Below are 17,761 nucleotides of genomic sequence, written 5' to 3'. Positions count from 1 at the left end.
GCTGGGGGGGCGGGGCGCGGCGGAGCGGGGCTGGGCGCTGGTTGCGGGGGGCTGGTCGCGGGGGGCGGGGCCCGGCGGCAGGTCGCTGGGGGGTCGGGGGGCGGCGGAGGGGGGCTGGTCGCTGGTTGCGGGGGGCTGGTCGCTGGCCGAGGGGGTCGGGGGGCGGCGGCCGGGGCCGTGTGAGGAGGGGCTGGGGGGGAAGGGGGGCTGGTCGCGGGGGGCGGGGCAGGGGGCTGGTCGCTGGCCGAGGGGGTCGGGGGGCTGGTCGCGGGGGGCGGGGGCCGGGGCGGAGGGGGGCTGGTCGCTGGGGGGGCGGGGGGCGGCGGCCGGGGCCGTGTGAGGAGGGGCCCGGGGCTCGGGCAGCTCGGGGCCCGGCAGGTGGATGTCGCCTCCCCGGTCCCCTCCCCCGGCCGCGTCCCGTCCCCAGCCAGACTCCGCGCCGCCTCTTGCCGCCGCCCGCCGCTGACGGGGGCAGCCCCTTGTTTACCGGCCAGGCAGGCAGCGGCGAGCCCGGCCTGACGCAGCGGAGCGAGCCCGGCCGGGAGCCGCGGGCTGCGAGCGGCCGCCGAGAGGGCCGGAGCCGGGACCGCGCCGGAGCCGGAGCCGGGGCCGGGGCCGGGGCCGGCGGGAAGGGGCCGGGCTCCCGCTTCCTGGGCCGGCGGCCGGGCGCGACCAGCGGGCGGCGGCGGCGCCGGGCTCTCGGCGAAGATGCGGATCCGGGCTCGGCCCCGGCGCCAGCCCCGCGCTCTCTGAGCCCGCGGCCGGGAGGGGGCGGCGGCTCCGGGCCATGGCGCCGAGGGCGGCGGCGGCGGCGGCGGCGCTGGCGCTGGCGGCGCTGCTGGGGGCCTGCTGCGGCCCGAGCCGGGGGGAGAGTAAGTGCGGCGGGGGGGGGGCGGCGGCGGCGGCGGGGGGGGCGCGGCCTAGTCGGCGCGCGGGGCCGCGCGGCTCCGTCCCGCTCCGCGCCCCTCGGGGGGAGCGGCGGGCCCGGGGCGGGGCCGGGCCGGGCCGTGCGCGGCGGGGGGCTCGGGGGGCTCCCGCTCCGCTGCCCGGCGCTGGGGGAGCAGCAGCGGGGCCGAGCTCCGCTCTCGCCCGGCCGCCGCCCCCGGAGCGCCCCGTGTCAGGGCGGGGGGGCAGCGGCCGTGGCCGGCCCCGGTGTCACGGCGACTTCGCTCTGCCGAGCTGCGCTTCAGCGTGCGGCCTGCGGGGGGGGGGTCGACAAATACCCCCCCCCCGCCCCCGGGAAACGGACACCTTGAGACCTGCCCCCGAGGACCGCAGGATGAAACTAAAACCGCAATAAACTGCGGCAAAAGCCACATCACTCGAATGCAAAACCCCCGTGCCCCGGAGCACGCCTGCGTGTTCCGCGGAAACAGGGAACTGGGAGCCAGGGGCGCCCCCCACACCCTGAGCTTGGTACCCTGCTTCACAGCCGGGCTGCCAGCTTGCCTCCCAGCTCCCTTTGTACCCGAGCCGGAGGCTCCGGGACCCTTCACCCTTAGCTGTGGACTTCCTGGCTTTTAACCTTTTCTGTCACAACCAGTGTCTCTCTTAAATGTAGGTTTTGGGGTATGAAGTGTAATTATGTGTAGGAGTGGTCTTAAATGAACAGAAAATAGCCCTCGGGCATGTCTGAATTTTAAAAGGGAAGTGTTCTTTGAAAGCTCCCAGAAATTCAACTCCTGTGAGGAGCACCTGCATATAGCTGAGAGAGCCTCTTAAAAAGATACTGTGGGTGTTTATTTTGAACAAAAAAAATTCCTTTAAATAGACTGGGTCATGAGTAAAATACCTTGTTCCTACTTTGCTTGGCCTGCTCTGGTTCAGGGGTCCGCAAACGCGTGCCAAAGACAGCATGCAAGCTGATGGTCAGTGGCACTCACACTGCCCGGGTCCTGGCCACCGGTTTGGGGGCTCTTCATTTTAATTTAATTTTAAATGAAGCTTCTTAAACATTTTAAAAACCTTATTTACTTTACATACAGCAATAGTTTACAGAGGAGCAGCCGTGTTCGTCTGTATCCGCAAAAAGAACAGGAGGACTTGTGGCACCATAGAGACTAACACATTTATTAGAGCATGAGCATCCGTGAGCTACCGCTCACTTCATCGGATGCAAGTGTTGCTCACGAAACCTCATGCTCAAATAGATTTGTTAGTCTCTAAGGTGCCACAAGTCCGCCTTTTCTTTTAGCAATAGTTTAGTTATAGACTTAGACTTATAGAAAGAGACCTTCTAAAAACGTTAAAATGCATGACTGGCACGCGAAACCTTAAATTAAGAGTGAATAAATGAAGACTCGGCACCCGCTTCTGAAAGGTTGCCGACCCCTGCTCTAGTTGGAGTTATTTGTTTTTTAATTTTTGTTTTATTTTGATTTGGGGATAAATGAAAAATCTTCAGTTTTCTGAGTTGCTGGTAACTTTACCTTAGTGGCCATTAATATTTACTTCTCAAAAATATTTTGAAATGGGACCTCTAAGTTGACTTCTGAATCAGGTTCTAAAACGGTTTCTCTTAAATGTGGCATTTGGCATGTGAAGGGGGTATAATTGTATCATCTGTCTATGTATAAAATAGGGAGCTGAGAGACTTAGCCCATGCTTTTCTGTTGGAATTTACCCTACAAGTAACAGAGGGGCAGCCGTGTTAGTCTGTGTCCACAAAAACAACGAGGAGTCCAGTGGCACCTTAAAGACTAACAGATTTATTTGGGTATAAGCTTTTATGGGTAAAAGTATAACTACAAGTAATGCCTTTGTGGGTCTAATTTGTTTTAAATATGAACATGCATACCCCTCTAGCCTTTTCCATGCTAGGTTAGAGGATTCTAACTGTAGTTCCCCCTCACTTCTCTCTCTTTTTTTTCTTTTTTGGTTAATTTCAACACAGAATATTGTTTCAGAAGGCTCTTAGCTCAGTGTTGGCTTAGAGTTGCAAAGGTTTGAAATTAACCAGAAAAATATTCTTAGGCAGGGCTTGCAGTCTACAGGTATTAAAAGCAAGGGTGTGGGGAGAAATTAAATTAAAACAATAATAGAATCTGCAGTGGAGGGATTGGGGAGACTAATAAATGAAGCTCACAGCTATCTTAGTTAGCTAGTGTCAGACCATTGTGTTTTATGGCTGATTTTGTTGGATAAGCTTGCTTAAAGACGTTATTTTAGCTAGAGTTTTCTGTTTTAAGGTAGAATGTTTGTTTGTTTTTTATAGAAAATGAAAGGACCTGCTAGTTAATGTTTGCATAAAGAGAATTAAGTTCTGAAATTGTTCATTTAATAACTTTCATTGTACTTGGAACATTTCCTACAAAAGGAAGTAATATCAGTCGGTTGGTTCAGAGTCCAGATCCTGCAACGATGGACTTGTCACATACGTACAGTGGTAGAGGGTGGTTCCTGCTTTGTACCCTTTGACTGCTGGAAAATCAGGCTTTTGGCTGGTCATGTAGTCAAAAATACCTCCCCCTCTTCAGTCACAGGCTTTTAAAAAAAATAAAAAATGATTAAATATAAATCTTGAAAAGGAGTACGACTGTATTTTTCATCTAGAAGTTGAGATATAGTCAGCAAGCAGCCCAAACTGTGGCCTGTGGATATATGTGAAGATTTCTCTTTCCAGTGCAAAACACTCATATTAACACTGACACAACTTTAGTCCAGTGACCTCCAAGTTCTTTACAAATTGTTACTGTTACAAACAAATGGCTGCTACTGTGGCTTTCTGTAGCACCTTTTGTTCTTGGATGGCACCTGAGTTTATGAACATAATGAATTAATCCTCACAGCCTTGTGAAATAGGGACGTATTATTTCTGTTTTACAGGTAGAGAAATGGGGGCAATGCCCCTGGGGTCAGATTATAGCAGAGCCCAGAATGGAACTTAAGGATATTTCTACTTAATTTTATTATTTATATAGTGCCAATAGCGTCCTACGCAGTTACAGATGAGGTAGGAACATGAGGTCCCTAGTCCAAAGAATTTTCAATTTAGTCTTGACTCCCATTTGTCTTCTGTAACCACTAGACCACATGTAAAACACTGTGTTTGTAAAGTGCCTTAAAAGATGCCCCTCCTTCCTGCAGTTCTTTTAGTTCTGTCATATGCTGAGCATCACCCTAGAAGTCAATTTTGCTCCTGTGAGTTTATAATATGAAAAAGTCATTTGTCACCATAGTTATACAGGCCTTCTCTCTTGCAGTTGTAGAGTTCCATGAAATATTGTTTTATAAAGGGAAACTGTCCTCCGTGTGCTCTGCAGCCTGGAGAGGTCCTAAAATGAAAAGCACTTATCACCAAAAATAACCTGGTGAACCTTTCAGAGGGCAGTCCTGGGGTGGCCAACTTGCTGAAAAAAGTTATAGAGACAAGGTGGATGAGGAAATATCTTTTATGGGACTAACTTCTGTTGGTGAGAGAGAGAAGTTTTTGAACAACTCAGAGCTCTTCTTCAGGTCTGGAAAAGGTACGGAGGGTGTCACAGCTAAATACAAGATTGAACAGATAGTTTATCATAAGTAGCAAATATTCTAGGGCAGGGGTTCTCAAGCTTCATTGCTCCATGGCCCCCTTCTGACAACAAAAATTACTACATGACTCGAGGAAGGGGAACTGAAGCCAGAGCTCACCCAAGCCCTGCCAAAGCCCAAGTCCCACTGCTTCGGATTGGCAGACAAAGCCAATGCCCAAGAGCTTTGAGGGGGGAGCCTGTAACTTGAGCCCCATCACCTAGGGCTGAAGCACTTGGGCTTCAGCTTTGGCCCTGGGTGGTGGGGCTCAGGCTTCAGCTTCTTCCCCAGCAAGTCTAATGCCACCCCTGGTGACTCCATTTAAAATGAGGTTGTGACCCACAGTTTGAGAACCGCTGTTTTAGGGGATCATTCCAGACGAAGTGGCCTGTTAACAGCCCTGTGATCATAGGGCAAAAAGGGGGGTTAGTGGGTTACTAAGTGTTGTAATGAGCCATAAATCTACTGTCTTTATTAAGACCATGATTTTTAGCATCTAGCAAAGTTATGAATTTAAGCTGCCAGGCTTATCGTTTGAAAGTGTTGTAGAAGTAAAAAAAAAAAACTTGTCATTTGTGAGACTGGCAGCATATCTGCACCATGGCAGAGACTTGAGGCCTTACTGCTTCCTCTGAAGTCAATGAGAGCTTTCTACCTGAACTCAAACTCCTCTAATATCTACGTTTTCACCCTTTGGTTGACTAGTTCTGAACACCTTGGCCCAGTGGATTCATCATTGGTTGCTCCAGTCTGTCCTTTGCCTTTGTAGAGGACAGGCCCAGCAGTAAAGAAATAGGCTCCTGTGATAACTTTAATGTATAGAACATAAAAATGGTATCGAATCCCAGGTTTGGGGCAGAATGCAGAGTGCAGCAGGCCAAGCTATGGCATTTGTGTGCGATTGGCACAGGAGAAGCTGTCTCCAGGACACAGGGGGATTGCCCTTGCTTTAGCAGAGGTCTTCTCCTTTCTTGCCTACAAGAATGAATGCAGCAGCTGCCTCACAAGGTCATCTGAGGGAACTTAAGGGTAAATGAACAGACTCTCACCTTCATCACAGCCTCCTCTGAACCTGCTTCACCTCACAGACCTCACTATCAGGGGTGGCAAACTGAAGATTAAAATTAAACAGTTTAACCATTAGATCTTTTTCTGTTTGTTAAGCCATTATTAAAGTAGATTGGAAACTGGCTTTTGCAGTCCCTTGCATTGAGGTCTCACCTGGTTGGTAGTACTCATGACCTCTCATCTCAGCAAGGTGGACACCCCAGTCACTAGATTCAGAATTTGTCATACAAGTAAGAAAAAGAAATACTCAGAAGCCCTCTTTCCTCTTCCCATATCTTATTCCTCAAAACAAGAGTTTATGATGTGTGAAGTGTCATGCTTTTAGTTTGAGCAAAGTGAATGTTGTTTTCTTTTAATGATGCAGTTACTGAGGCAGGCTGTATACATTTTAAAAACTGTAGCGTTAATAAAATATGTTAAATGGTCTTTGATCTTATTTTCATGAACAGTTCTATGTTATCTCAGTCTTAATGGATAAAGAAACAAAGCTCTGGAGTAGCGAGTCATTGAGGTTTATTAGCCACACTGTTTATGATAAATAAGGATTAGGTTCCAGAATTTTTCCCAGTCACTGTATTTTGAAAACCAAAGCTGACATCAGACGTGGTTTCTCCATTCATTACCTTGGTGTTGCTGCCAAACTAGTTTGTACAAGAGGCTCTGCCTGTCTTTATGGCATGTATTTTAGAAAAATGGTTGTACCTTGCCATTTGATTCTTTCTTGGTGGCTTGATTAGAAATGGTTTGTTGTTTTTTTAAAATAAAGTTACTCTGAATAGCTTGATAACTGAGGATGCAGGATGTTTTTTTACTTGTCCCATGTGGCTGCTGTCCTATTTGGCTGCCCCTTCCCTTTTTCTTGTATGGTGGAGAGATAGAGCACGCAGCCTCAGCTTTGTGCCTGTTCCCATTGAGATCAGTGGTCCAAATTCATTATGTGATGTCATAGGTAGAATTTGGCTCACTGGGAATTTTGTCAGCAACTTTGGTGGGAGCTAGTATATACAGTATGGTGGCTATTTGAGGCTTGATCCCTTTTCTTAAAGTTTCCAACATCAGAGAAAAGGAGTACTTGTGGCACCTTAGAGCCACAAGTACTCCTGTTCTTTTTGCGAATACAGACTAACACGGCTGTTACTCTGAAACCAACATCAGAGAAGAACTCAGCTTATTTGTCTTTAAGAAAAACTCACTAATAACTGGCTTCTGAACTTTTGTCTTTCTTCTGGGAGCTAATTTGACCAGTTTTCATATTAATTTGTTGCTGAATTTTTCCCCAAGAAGAAATTGCTGAGAGAAGCTGGGGAAAAAAAACCACTTCTTCCTTTGATAATATGAAGTGATAGGGCTGACATGAGAGTGGTTGTAGCACAAATAGAAGGCTCAAATGGCTGGGTAGAATTCAACAAATATATTCAGAAAAAGCTTTTTTTTTTTTCTATTCTACAGTTCTGAAGATTTATAAAATATTCTTCACTGTATAACTTTATGATGTACCATGAAATGGTATTCACTTAGCATGGTGATGGCTATAGAATGAGAACCTGAATAGAATACGAAGTCATGATAAAAATCCCTTGTAAGTCAATAGATAAATTCTTTTAAAAAATATAATTTCCACAGAAATGTGAAATTCTACAAAAGTTTCAATAGAATTTCATTTAAAATTGCTATGACCTTAGCTAGGTTGTGCCTTTAAAGAAGTTGTTGGTTATTTTAGAAAAGAAGCTCTTGAACTGTGATTGTTTTTTCTAGGGATTCACCTAATGCTAACTCTTAAGCGATAAAAGACTTGGATAGTTAACTTACCATTGCATCCATGTTCTAAATAATTTGCAGTCTGTTACATGTGTGTCTAGTGGCCTTGAACTCTGAGCTTTTATTCTTGATAGTAATTTCTTTCCTATGGAAAAGACTTGAGTAATATTTATTGTCTTTTCCATTTCTTAGAAGTTAACTGTATATATTTAAATTATATCAGAGAGAGCTTTATACACGTCAAAGTAGCTGCTCCTGGGTAACAACTCTGTCTGCTGCAACTTGTTACCTGTGCGTTTGGTAAGCAGAAACCAAGGATTAAGCTGATTGTGTTACCAATCCTATCTTAGTTGCGCTTGTGGTTTATGCATTGAACAACAACCTATTGTAGTGGTTTTTCTTTCTGTTGTTTCTCCTTTTGCTAGAGGAACCCTATGTTTTAAGTGTCAGATTATCGTAAGTTTTATTGGGTAGTCGATTAATGTTCTTCATGAAGAATAGCTTGACTTTTACCTTTAATAATACTCCTGAACCCTTTCTAAAATTAAATTTTAATAGAAAATATTCTATTTTCTGGCAAGACATTTTGAATCTACCAGTGGGAAAATAATGAAAGAAGAACATGCCTCCCTAGCCATCAGTTTTGCCGTTTCTGTGTGGCTGCCGAGAAGTGCATGTTCCTTGCTTCAAAGTATCTTTAGAAGAGTTTGTTGAAGCTTTGATGCTTGGCACCGATTGACTAATAATCATGTTACTTCTCTTGTCGATTCCTCTTCATTGCTCCAAATAGCATGCTGTCCTGGCACTTAATTAAAAGTAGCAACAAGACCTCCAGCAAAGTTGTTGGCCTCTTGGGATAGCCAAAAATTTAAAAGTGTATTTGTTATTTTGAGATGTCTAGATTTTTAAATGGAAAAATGATGCTGAAAACATTTTCTTTGTTAGAATGAACTTTCCCCTAGTTCCCTCCAAGATTATTTCATATCTTGTTAGCTATTATCTAATTTAATATGAGGCTAGTTACTAGGTTGGCAGAAATAGTGGCTATAGATGAGACTGATGAGCTAAATGTAATAGTTTGTATGAAATTTTAAGGCTTCGGAGGAAAGCCCCCCTTTGTGGGTGTCACCCCCAACGTGCATTTGCTGTCCTGAAAGCGTTCTTCCCCTTCTAACTTGTTCTGAAGAAATACTAAAACCATCCGTGTAAGATGTGTTTAATTTTCTCCCAATATTTCTCATGGTTGGGGTGCCCAGAGAGAGAGTTTTTTGATTCCCTCCTACCTTACTCAGAAGCATCGGTGAGGTAAAAGGGGTTCTTGTTAGCTGCTCACAAGATTCCCTGTTCTGCTTTTAAAGGCACACATTTTGATGTGCTGTGCACGTTGTAAAATTCTTCTGCTAATGATTTTTGAAGCAACTTGGATATAATGCCAAAAAAATCCCATTGAGCAATATTATTGCTCAGTCCAAATATTGCCAGGTTTAATTTTTATTTGCAGTTAATCAGATTTATGAACAATTGCTATGAGGTTTTCCTAGAAACTAAGTACAGTTGTTTTTAAAAGAACACGTTAGGGATCTGTGGAAAACTAAGATCAGAATATTCATTGCCATTAAACTGCTAGGTGTGGTAGTTTTGCAAGAAACTCACACAAGTGAGTAACTTCTTAAAATGGCAACACGTGAGTGGGGCTTATGTATATTGTGGCATGTGGCCGAAGGCCTTGTGCTTCCAGCACCCAAGAAGTGTGTTGTGGGAAACAAGCCTTCCCTGTAGTGTGTTCCTGCATGCCCTTGCAAAGAGCTTTGCTTCTCTTATGCTTTCAAATGAATCAAACAAAATAGAACTAAGTGTTTTTAAAGTTGAATCTAATGCACCATGATCCCCTTTAATATGTAACTTTGAGCATGTTTTACTGCAAGATCCCAAACTCTAGTGTCTTTGAATGCATTGGACTCAGTAAGCCATTAAAGTTGGGCCATTTCCAGCACAAATCCAGGTTTTCTCCACCCCCCTCCCCCACACAGGCAAACCCTCTCTGGGGGGGGGGGGGAGAGGAGGAGGAAGGCCCAACTTGATTATCATACACATTGTAAGGAGAGTGATCACTTTAGAAAAGCTATTACCAGCAGGAGAGTGGGGTGGGGGGAGGTATTTTTTCATGCTTTGTGTGTATAAAAAGATCTTCTACACTTTCCACAGTATGCATCCGATGAAGTGAGCTGTAGCTCACGAAAGCTTATGCTCAAATAAATTGGTTAGTCTCTAAGGTGCCACAAGTACTCCTTTTCTTTTTTTAAACTAGACTGCCTTTGCATTCAGTGTAGTGTCCTTTGGTCTCAAACATTGAAAAGTACTCTTAGATTGGTGGCTAACTTGATGTTTTTGGGTTTATGAAAGAGGTAAAATCTGAATTCAGTTGCATAATGTTACTCCTATTGGCTTTATTAAAGTAAATGTAATAAAACCAAGTTAAGACAATCTGTTGGCCAGCTCGTGAAGTACTGTGCTTTTAGGCTGAAAGCAAATCTTAGTAGTATGTGTGCTAGGTACTTCCATGGCAGTGAATGCAGGAATAATGCAGTACTGTTTTAAGATTTATTCTATACTTACTTGCAAGCCACGTTTTGCAATTAATGTGCTAGAAAAATGGCTAAATTATTCCAATTATAATTAAAAGTCACTCGCTGCCTCTTGTTTTGATAAGAAGCTTGGAATGTGGATTCTAAAGCTTTCAGTCACCCAGTCTTCATGTAGATTCTGATTCAGGAACGGATTTCTGCATGTGCAGAGATAAGTGTTTACTGAGATATCAAAGCAACTAGACAAGGAGAATTCTCACAAGTATGAAAGTTATAAATGTATCCTGTTTATGAGCTAATAAAACAATTTTCCATAGAAATTTAATTGAAACACCTCAGCAGAAAGCAGGGATGACATCCATGGTAGAAATCACAGGTAAGTGCATCACACGCCTTACAGCAGGTAAAATGAAGAGGCACAAAATGATCTGTCTAGACTGAATGTGCCTCGGTTGTTGGTGTTTTGAAAAGCAGCCGACTTTCAGTCTTGAATTTCCATATAAAGAAAGGGAGGACTTGTGGCACCTTAGAGACTAACCAATTTATTTGAGCATGAGCTTTCGTGAGCTACAGCTCACTTCATCGGATGCTCACGAAAGCTCATGCTCAAATAAATTGGTTAGTCTCTAAGGTGCCACAAGTTCTCCTTTTCTTTTTGCGAATACAGACTAACACGGCTGTTACTCTAATTTCCATATAGTAACACTCAGCTGCACCACTAATAGTCAATACACCAATTTGTGCAGTGCCAGCAGTGTGCTAAGTGTTTTACAGATAAGTATGGAAACTATACGCTTGCCACAAACAGTTCTGTGAGCATGAACAGGGTCTGGAGTTTAGAAACACCTCTCTTCTAAAGCTGTTTTTATTATGTGGTGCCATAAATGTGCATGTTTATAATACAGCTGCATAAGTCTACTCCAGCTAAAAGCTTTGTGTATAAAATCATCTAAAGCTTTTGGTTTTTTAAAAAAAAAATCTGACTTCAATTCAGATTAATCGGAACAGATTTAAAGAATTCCATTTTGGAAGATTTGATCCTGATCTGTGATACTTATCTAAAGATCACAGGTAGAAGGAGTGACCATGAAAGATGGTTACTGACAGTGAGGTATTTGAGTAGTGGCTAAAGAGTTTTAAGAACAGAATTGGATGTAAAGAATTTTTGGAGGTTTATTCTCCTGTAACTGTGGCCTTTTAGAGGGGACTCAGTCAAGGGTGACAGTCTGCAAATTGTACTTAAAACTTTCATCTCACAGCAACAAAACAGTGCATACATGCAGTGCTCCGGTGGCATCTGATGCAATCAGAGCAGCAGAGATGTTTGTATGGATGTTAATTGAATTAGGTTACTGGCTCTGGACGGTATAATCAAGATAGAAGTTCATGATTTGCAATAGAATTAAAAAATAGAGGTGAAAAGTCTATATGATCTTACACTGTTTTGTTTTAAAAGGCATTTACTGGTAGTTGCACAGAAAGATTGCTCATTAAGTATACCAGTAGATCTACTGGTATACTTCAGGTATGGAGTTAGACATACAGGTAAATGTTATTAATGATAACTGTTTTAGTTTAGCATTGTTATTTACACACAGTTTGATAGGTAGGTGATTGGTCTGACATTTTAATGTCCAAATAGAAAATCCTGGATCTTCAAATGCAAGTTTTGAGAGGGGAGCTGTAGACTCTGAATCAGAATAGCTGTCACCAGGGATCATTTTGAAGAGTGCTTCCAAAGGAATTTTGGTAGGTTAAGGAGACTGCAGTGTCCAGTGCTGTTAGAGACACACACGTTTAAATACCTCAATACAAACTCCAAATACTAAGATTAGAACCAGTTACTAAAGGAGTTATAAGTTTAACTAACACTGGGATAGGCTTAGTATGTCTCATGTTACTCACATTTTGGTTAGTAGCTCCTGCTCTGCAGATTGCCTCTTGCAAATAAAAGGTAGGATTGATGTATAAAAGCAAACAAACCAAGAAAAAAAACCCACCCAGATTTAATACTGGTTTTCTGTTCTAGTAAGTTTTTAGCTCACTTTCCACTTGACTTTTATTTTGTGGTGGCAGAATGTTTACAAGCATCCAAGAATACACATATCTTTCTCCTATGACAGGAAAAGAAGGATGTATGCTAAGGGGATCTTAGTATCCTCAAAGTGATGTCAAGAACAGGTTAGATGCAACTGGTACAAATTGAGATTTGACTACTGCTACCATCTCACCTTTTCACTTTGGCCTTTTACCTCTCTTCCTCTCCATCCTTGTCCACCTGAATGAAGCAGTTATCCTCCATTTGGGAAGGCAAGCTGTTACCAGCAAGGGTATGATTCTGCTTCATTATCTGTCTCTGGGGATGCTGCAATGAAATGTATGCTATATCTGACCATCCAGAGGCTGTGTACACTTGTAGAACCCTCCTTGTATCCAGTGCTGATTAGTAAGCAAGTTTGCCCTGCCATTGGTGTTAACATCTTGCACACAGGATTTTGTTTAATATTTCCATGAACAGAATTTTTTTAAAAAGAGAACTTGTGGGATAAAAAGGCAAAATATTATCCTATCAAACCCCTTCTCCTACTACCGGAAATTCAAGAAGATGGACAAAGGGTTACCAGATTCCCCTTAGACAATGCATAGTGTCCTTACAAAGCTTTGTCCTGTCTCTTTTAAAAAAATGCCAAGAAATGGTACTTTTGTTAAAAATGCCAAAGAGCCCTATAATGTGGATATGTTACCAGTCCAAGTGCCATGTGCATTTTTATGGTGCATGCAAAATTTACTGCCTTGTAGATTAATTATTAGAACTGTATTTGTTTTTCTGGAATCAATTCATTTCCCTCATTTCCAAAAATCCTTTGATGATAACTAGTAGCCTTCCCCTTCAGAGGAGAGGCTAGCTATGGTTCCCTTTGGAATTCAGTATAATACCTAGTTTGTGTAGTGTTAATACAAACTGTATTCCAGATGATAGTAGGTGGAGGCAGGGCGTGGGGGGGGGAATAACCTTTTTCAATGAGACTGGGAAGGCAATTGAGAGTTAACGAGGGGGAGAGATTCAGGGAGGATGTTCTAGAGAGGTCATGGTGTTGGGTGTAGAGAGAAGAATTTTGCATTAACAGTTGAAAGATTGTTTGAAAGGGAAGAGCAGGTTGGTGCTAATAGAATAGAGGGGATGAAGAGAGATCTAAAGAGAGAGAGAGAGACGAGATCTGTGACAACAGCTGGAGCAACTCCAGGGAGGGTAGGAAAACCAAGGAAGATAACTTTGACTTGATACTGAAACATGTGATCATAGAATATCAGGGTTGGAAGGGACCTCAGGAGGTCATCTAGTCCAACCCCCTGCTCAAAAGCAGGACCAATCCCCAATTAAATCATCCCAGCCAGGGCTTTGTCAAACCTGACCTTAAAAACTTCTAAGGAAGGAGATTCCATCACCTCCCTAGGCAACGCATTCCAGTGTTTCATCACCCTCCTAGTGAAAAAGTTTTTCCTAATATCCAACCTAAACCTTCCCCACTGCAACTTGAGACCATTACTCCTTGTCCTGTCCTCTTCTACCACTGAGAATAGTCTAGAACCATCCTCTCTGGAACCACCTCTCAGGTGATCAATCAGTGAACCTGATTTGAAGAACAAGATGATGCATTTGTGCATTCTGTGCAGGTGAGCAAGAGCTTGTGGGTCACAGGGAACAGAGTGGCAGTAGTCAATACAGCTTGTTCAGCCTGGGGTGGTTGAAAAGGGAAAGAAGAATCAGTAGACAGAGTCTGCCTCCCCTCCCCTGTTGCCTTAAGGAGAGATGGACTGAGCTGAAGATTCAAAATTAGAACCCAGATTTGGTTCCTTCACTTGGCGGTGTGGCTAGACAGAAGGCCTGAGATCTGTGATGCAATGGTTGAGCGGGTAACTTCAGCAATGGCTTGTTTTGGGCTTTGCTATACATCTTATTCCTGTAGTTAGGCTTTTTCAGTAGACTCTGTGTTTTGATACTGTGGTTCTCAGCCTGGTTTTGTGAAAAGACTCAGTCACTTGTGGATTTTGCGCTGTCACTCAGTCCTGCACCAGCTGTTGCAATTGATCTCCTTGGTGAATTTTTTTTCAGTGTCTAGAGCAGAGGTTCTCAGGACAAATTATTTGGTGGCTTCAGAGTGTGGCCACCAGCAAGAGCTGGTGGCCATTCTCACGCTTTTTTATTAGCTTTAGGAAAAACAAACAAATATGCACATATACATGTCCAAATCATTGTAATTTATTTATTGCTAGCTAGTAAGTCTGTTGTGAAAAGTGATATTAATCAAGTATTGGTTTTCACAGCAGACTTGCTTAGCCCTGGCAAGCCTGGGGACAAATTAAGCTCTGGTTGGGAGGTCAGGGGAGGTAGCGTGGGACTGAAGCCTGAAGTCCCACGGCCGAGTCCAAAGCCCCGTGTCTCCAGCAACCAACACCAAGGCGGTGCATCCAGGAGCAACGGGGAGCGGGAGGGGCCGCTACTTTGCCTCCCCCACATCACAGCCCAGGAGGCTGTGGTTGTAAGAAAAGCCCCAGATGGCCGCATTTGAGAAATGTTGGTCTAAAGTTGTAAATACACCAGGTTTCTTTGGTTCTTTGTTTCATTGGTGCCTGGTCTCATGTTTCTGTTTTTCTACCAGTTTGAGCCTTGTGTGATTGTTCACTTTCCCAGTTTTCTCTCTGGATTATTGGTTCTGTTGAATAAAATGCTTAACTAGATATTGCAGGGGAAAGGTTTCCAACCATGGAATGTAAAAACAATAAAATAAACTAATCTAGAAATGTTCTTATTACCCTCTCAATAAAGGCCAAGCTAGAATATAGGCTGTGTTCTTTCATTTTCACAAAACTTCCTTCACTCTCTCAGTCCCCTCCATACGATGCCATATTGCCCAATTACTCCCATTAAATTCTTTTGTATTAATTGCATAAGCTGACATGAGGTAGGTATGGTGTTCTCTTTAAATACTTGCCAAAAATCCTCTGCTGAATAGATGCTTATTCGACTCTTGTGAATGCCAGGTGGCTATCTAGACTACTGTTACCTATGAAGTCTTCTAGCCCACAGCGACAGGCTCATATATGCAGGATTGTTCCTTGCAATATTTCCTAGTGCTTAAGCCGTACTACTTTAAAATGCACCCAGTCATGTTTGACTGCAGTGTATTGTACAGCAGTTGAACATATATTTTTTTAGAAAATTGTCATTTAATTATTTCTGTTCTTTGCCTTCCAGTTTGCGGGAGCATGGACATTCGGAATAACCTGACCCGGTTGAATATGCTTGAGAACTGCACTGTGATAGAGGGCCACTTGCAAATCTTGCTGATGTTTAAAACCAAGCCTGAAGATTTCCGTGAGCTCAGCTTTCCCAAACTGACGATGATTACGGACTACTTACTGCTTTTTCGGGTATATGGCTTAGAGAGTTTAAAGGGGCTTTTTCCCAACCTCACTGTGATTCGAGGAACTCATCTCTTCTTTAACTATGCTCTGGTCATTTTTGAGATGGTTCACTTGAAAGAGATTGGCCTTTATAATCTGATGAACATTACTCGAGGTTCAGTGCGGATCGAGAAGAACAATGAACTGTGTTACTTGTCCACAATCGACTGGTCTAGGATTTTAGACTCTGTGGAAGACAATTACATTGTTGCCAACAAGGATGACACAGAAGAGTGTGGAGATGTGTGTCCAGGAACTGTGAAAGGAAAAAGCAACTGCCCACCTACTGTAATAAATGGCATTTTCATTGAACGCTGCTGGACCCACGATCACTGTCAAAGAGGTAGGAATACAGAGAAAAATATTATTTAGATTTTGAGAATGCCCTGCTGGCAGCTTTTGTGCCCTCCTTGCTGCCATTCAATATGTCTAAGTACTAATATATATATTCTTTCATAAGCTGCTACCTTTATTTCAAATGTGGATGTACATTTTTCTTCAAATGTAAAGAAGAGCATGGTTAAGAAAGTTTATGGCATTTTAATTTTTCAAAAATTTTCTTATTGCAGAGCTTCCTTTTTAAAAGGACCCCATTCTAAAATATATAACAATACCCTAAGCTGCTTTTTAAACTGTTCCTGTAACTTTTTTTTTATCTATCTCCCCCCGCCCCAGCTATTTGACTAATTAATGGCAATTTCTTCAAGATCCCCCTCCCCCAATACAACACCATCATCCACCTCTCATCTAGCTTCCTTTATAAAGAAAACTACTGAAATTTTAAATTTGGAAACAGCTTAATGATCTGTGTGTATGTACACGTGCTCTCTCTTCAAATGAAGAATGTGATTTTATATATATGTTTACATTTCAACTCTGTATTTGTATGGTAACTTTAAAAAGTGAATACACATTTAGTTTGCTTGCTTGCAAAGTCATTCTCTTACGCACACCAACTTACTTATATATTTTCTTTTCCTTTTACAAAACTTGGTCAAAATATTTAGAGTAGCAACACTTTTAATTGACATCCAACTTGAAAAACATACTTGATAAGTTGTATTTTGACTGACTTATCTTTGAATTCAAGAGCTCTCCAATTGGTGTTCTCAGTAGGAATGTATATGTTCTTACTCTCTGACACCTGCCTGAAGGTTTGTTTTTTTTTAAAAGTTAATTGTTTTTGATCAGTCATAAGTGGTGAAAGTGTTAACAAACATGCACACTCGTCTTCTGGTAACTATGGCAGAGATTAAATGACAGTTCTTCTCAAGCTGAATGCGTTTCTGGACCCTCGCTGCTTCTGTTCTTGTGCCTTCCACAATAATCTTCAACCAAGGTTGCCTTAAAGTCTGTGACTGTTTTGCTAAGCTTAAGGTAAGCTCGTGTGAATTGTACTTTGGTTTTCATTTGTCCCGAGAACCCCATGGCCACTTCTTAAGGGGCTTACCTGGTGACCTCAAGCAACTATTCACTACCCCCCAAGCCCCAGTCCCTTGGACTCCTGTCTTGTTGGACTTGATCATGTCTGACTGCTTGAATTTATCCCTTCTCTCTCTCTACCCCCCCCCTTTTTTTTTAAACTACTGAGGTTGAGACAAAATGCAGTCAGTCAATCTGTCAAAGTTCTCAGTAGGATCATTGTTTTGGAATAAAATAAAACTTGCTGAGCTTTATATTTGGAGTTTAATAAATTAAACTTAATGTAGGTTCTTCATTTTGATATTTGGTGCTTAGATGCCAAGGCAATGGGTTCTTAAACGCTTCAGGTTGATCCATAGTGATTAGAGAATATGGAGGGAGAATTTTGTCTAGTTTTCTGTGTGATTTAAATTTCTGAAATTTTGGTTTTCACGCTTCCTCCTCCTTTGTTCATTGTTCTCACTTTCTCCTTTTGGAGATGTTGCAGTGCAGGGAATGACCATGTTTCCTCTAGCTCAGGAATCTTTCTTTTAAAAATAGTTGTTTTGTCACTGCAGAGACAAGATACATAAAGTAACTGTTTGCGTTCCCCGGGCTGAAACATCCTGAATGACTGCTGTATTGATGAGTACTTTGCTGTTCAGTGTTTGAGCTGCAGTGAGTGACATGCTGTGTGGTAAAATTCTCCTCTCAGATATCACAGACTGATAGAAAATCCACATGCATAGGGACAGCAGTAACTAAAAGATGAGCCATGTGTCTCTAGGAAGAGAAATTTGTCCTTCGTCTACTGCTCTGCTTTCTCATAGTTAGGCTTCTTCCCCTTCGGAACTGAAGCGTTCACGTGTAGTGAAGAGTTCTGAATGGGCGCTGTGCTCTTCTGAGAATCTGGCACCAGTTGTGGGTGCTGAACATGCTTTAAAGCCTCTGGCCTTTTCACTTCAGGGAAGCTC

The 17,761-nt window shown here is 43.1% G+C and overlaps 1 protein-coding gene across 5 annotated transcripts in view; it reads left to right on the top strand.

Annotated features, from left to right (window-relative positions):
• Positions 1 to 349: 349 nt before the first annotated feature.
• The window catches only part of INSR (insulin receptor), a 103,127-nt gene continuing 85,715 nt past the window's right edge, over positions 350 to 17,761 (top strand). The window contains exons 1-2 of one of the 5 annotated variants that reach the window (XM_073323797.1): positions 350 to 872; positions 15,178 to 15,729. In XM_073323797.1, coding sequence (XP_073179898.1) covers positions 788 to 872; positions 15,178 to 15,729 — 637 coding nt within the window. In that variant the 5' untranslated portion in view covers positions 350 to 787. Of the gene's footprint in view, positions 873 to 1,563; positions 10,297 to 10,548; positions 11,670 to 12,043; positions 12,251 to 15,177; positions 15,730 to 17,761 lie in introns of those variants that run through there. The other 4 variants (XM_073323798.1, XM_073323799.1, XM_073323800.1 and 1 more) reach the window with 4 other exon arrangements.

The sequence above is a fragment of the Lepidochelys kempii genome, chromosome 25 (genome assembly GCF_965140265.1).
Source record: "Lepidochelys kempii isolate rLepKem1 chromosome 25, rLepKem1.hap2, whole genome shotgun sequence".
Taxonomy (NCBI): Eukaryota; Metazoa; Chordata; order Testudines; family Cheloniidae; genus Lepidochelys; species Lepidochelys kempii.
Note: the sequence above shows the minus strand (reverse complement) of the source record. Positions and strands in the feature narration are given on the sequence as shown.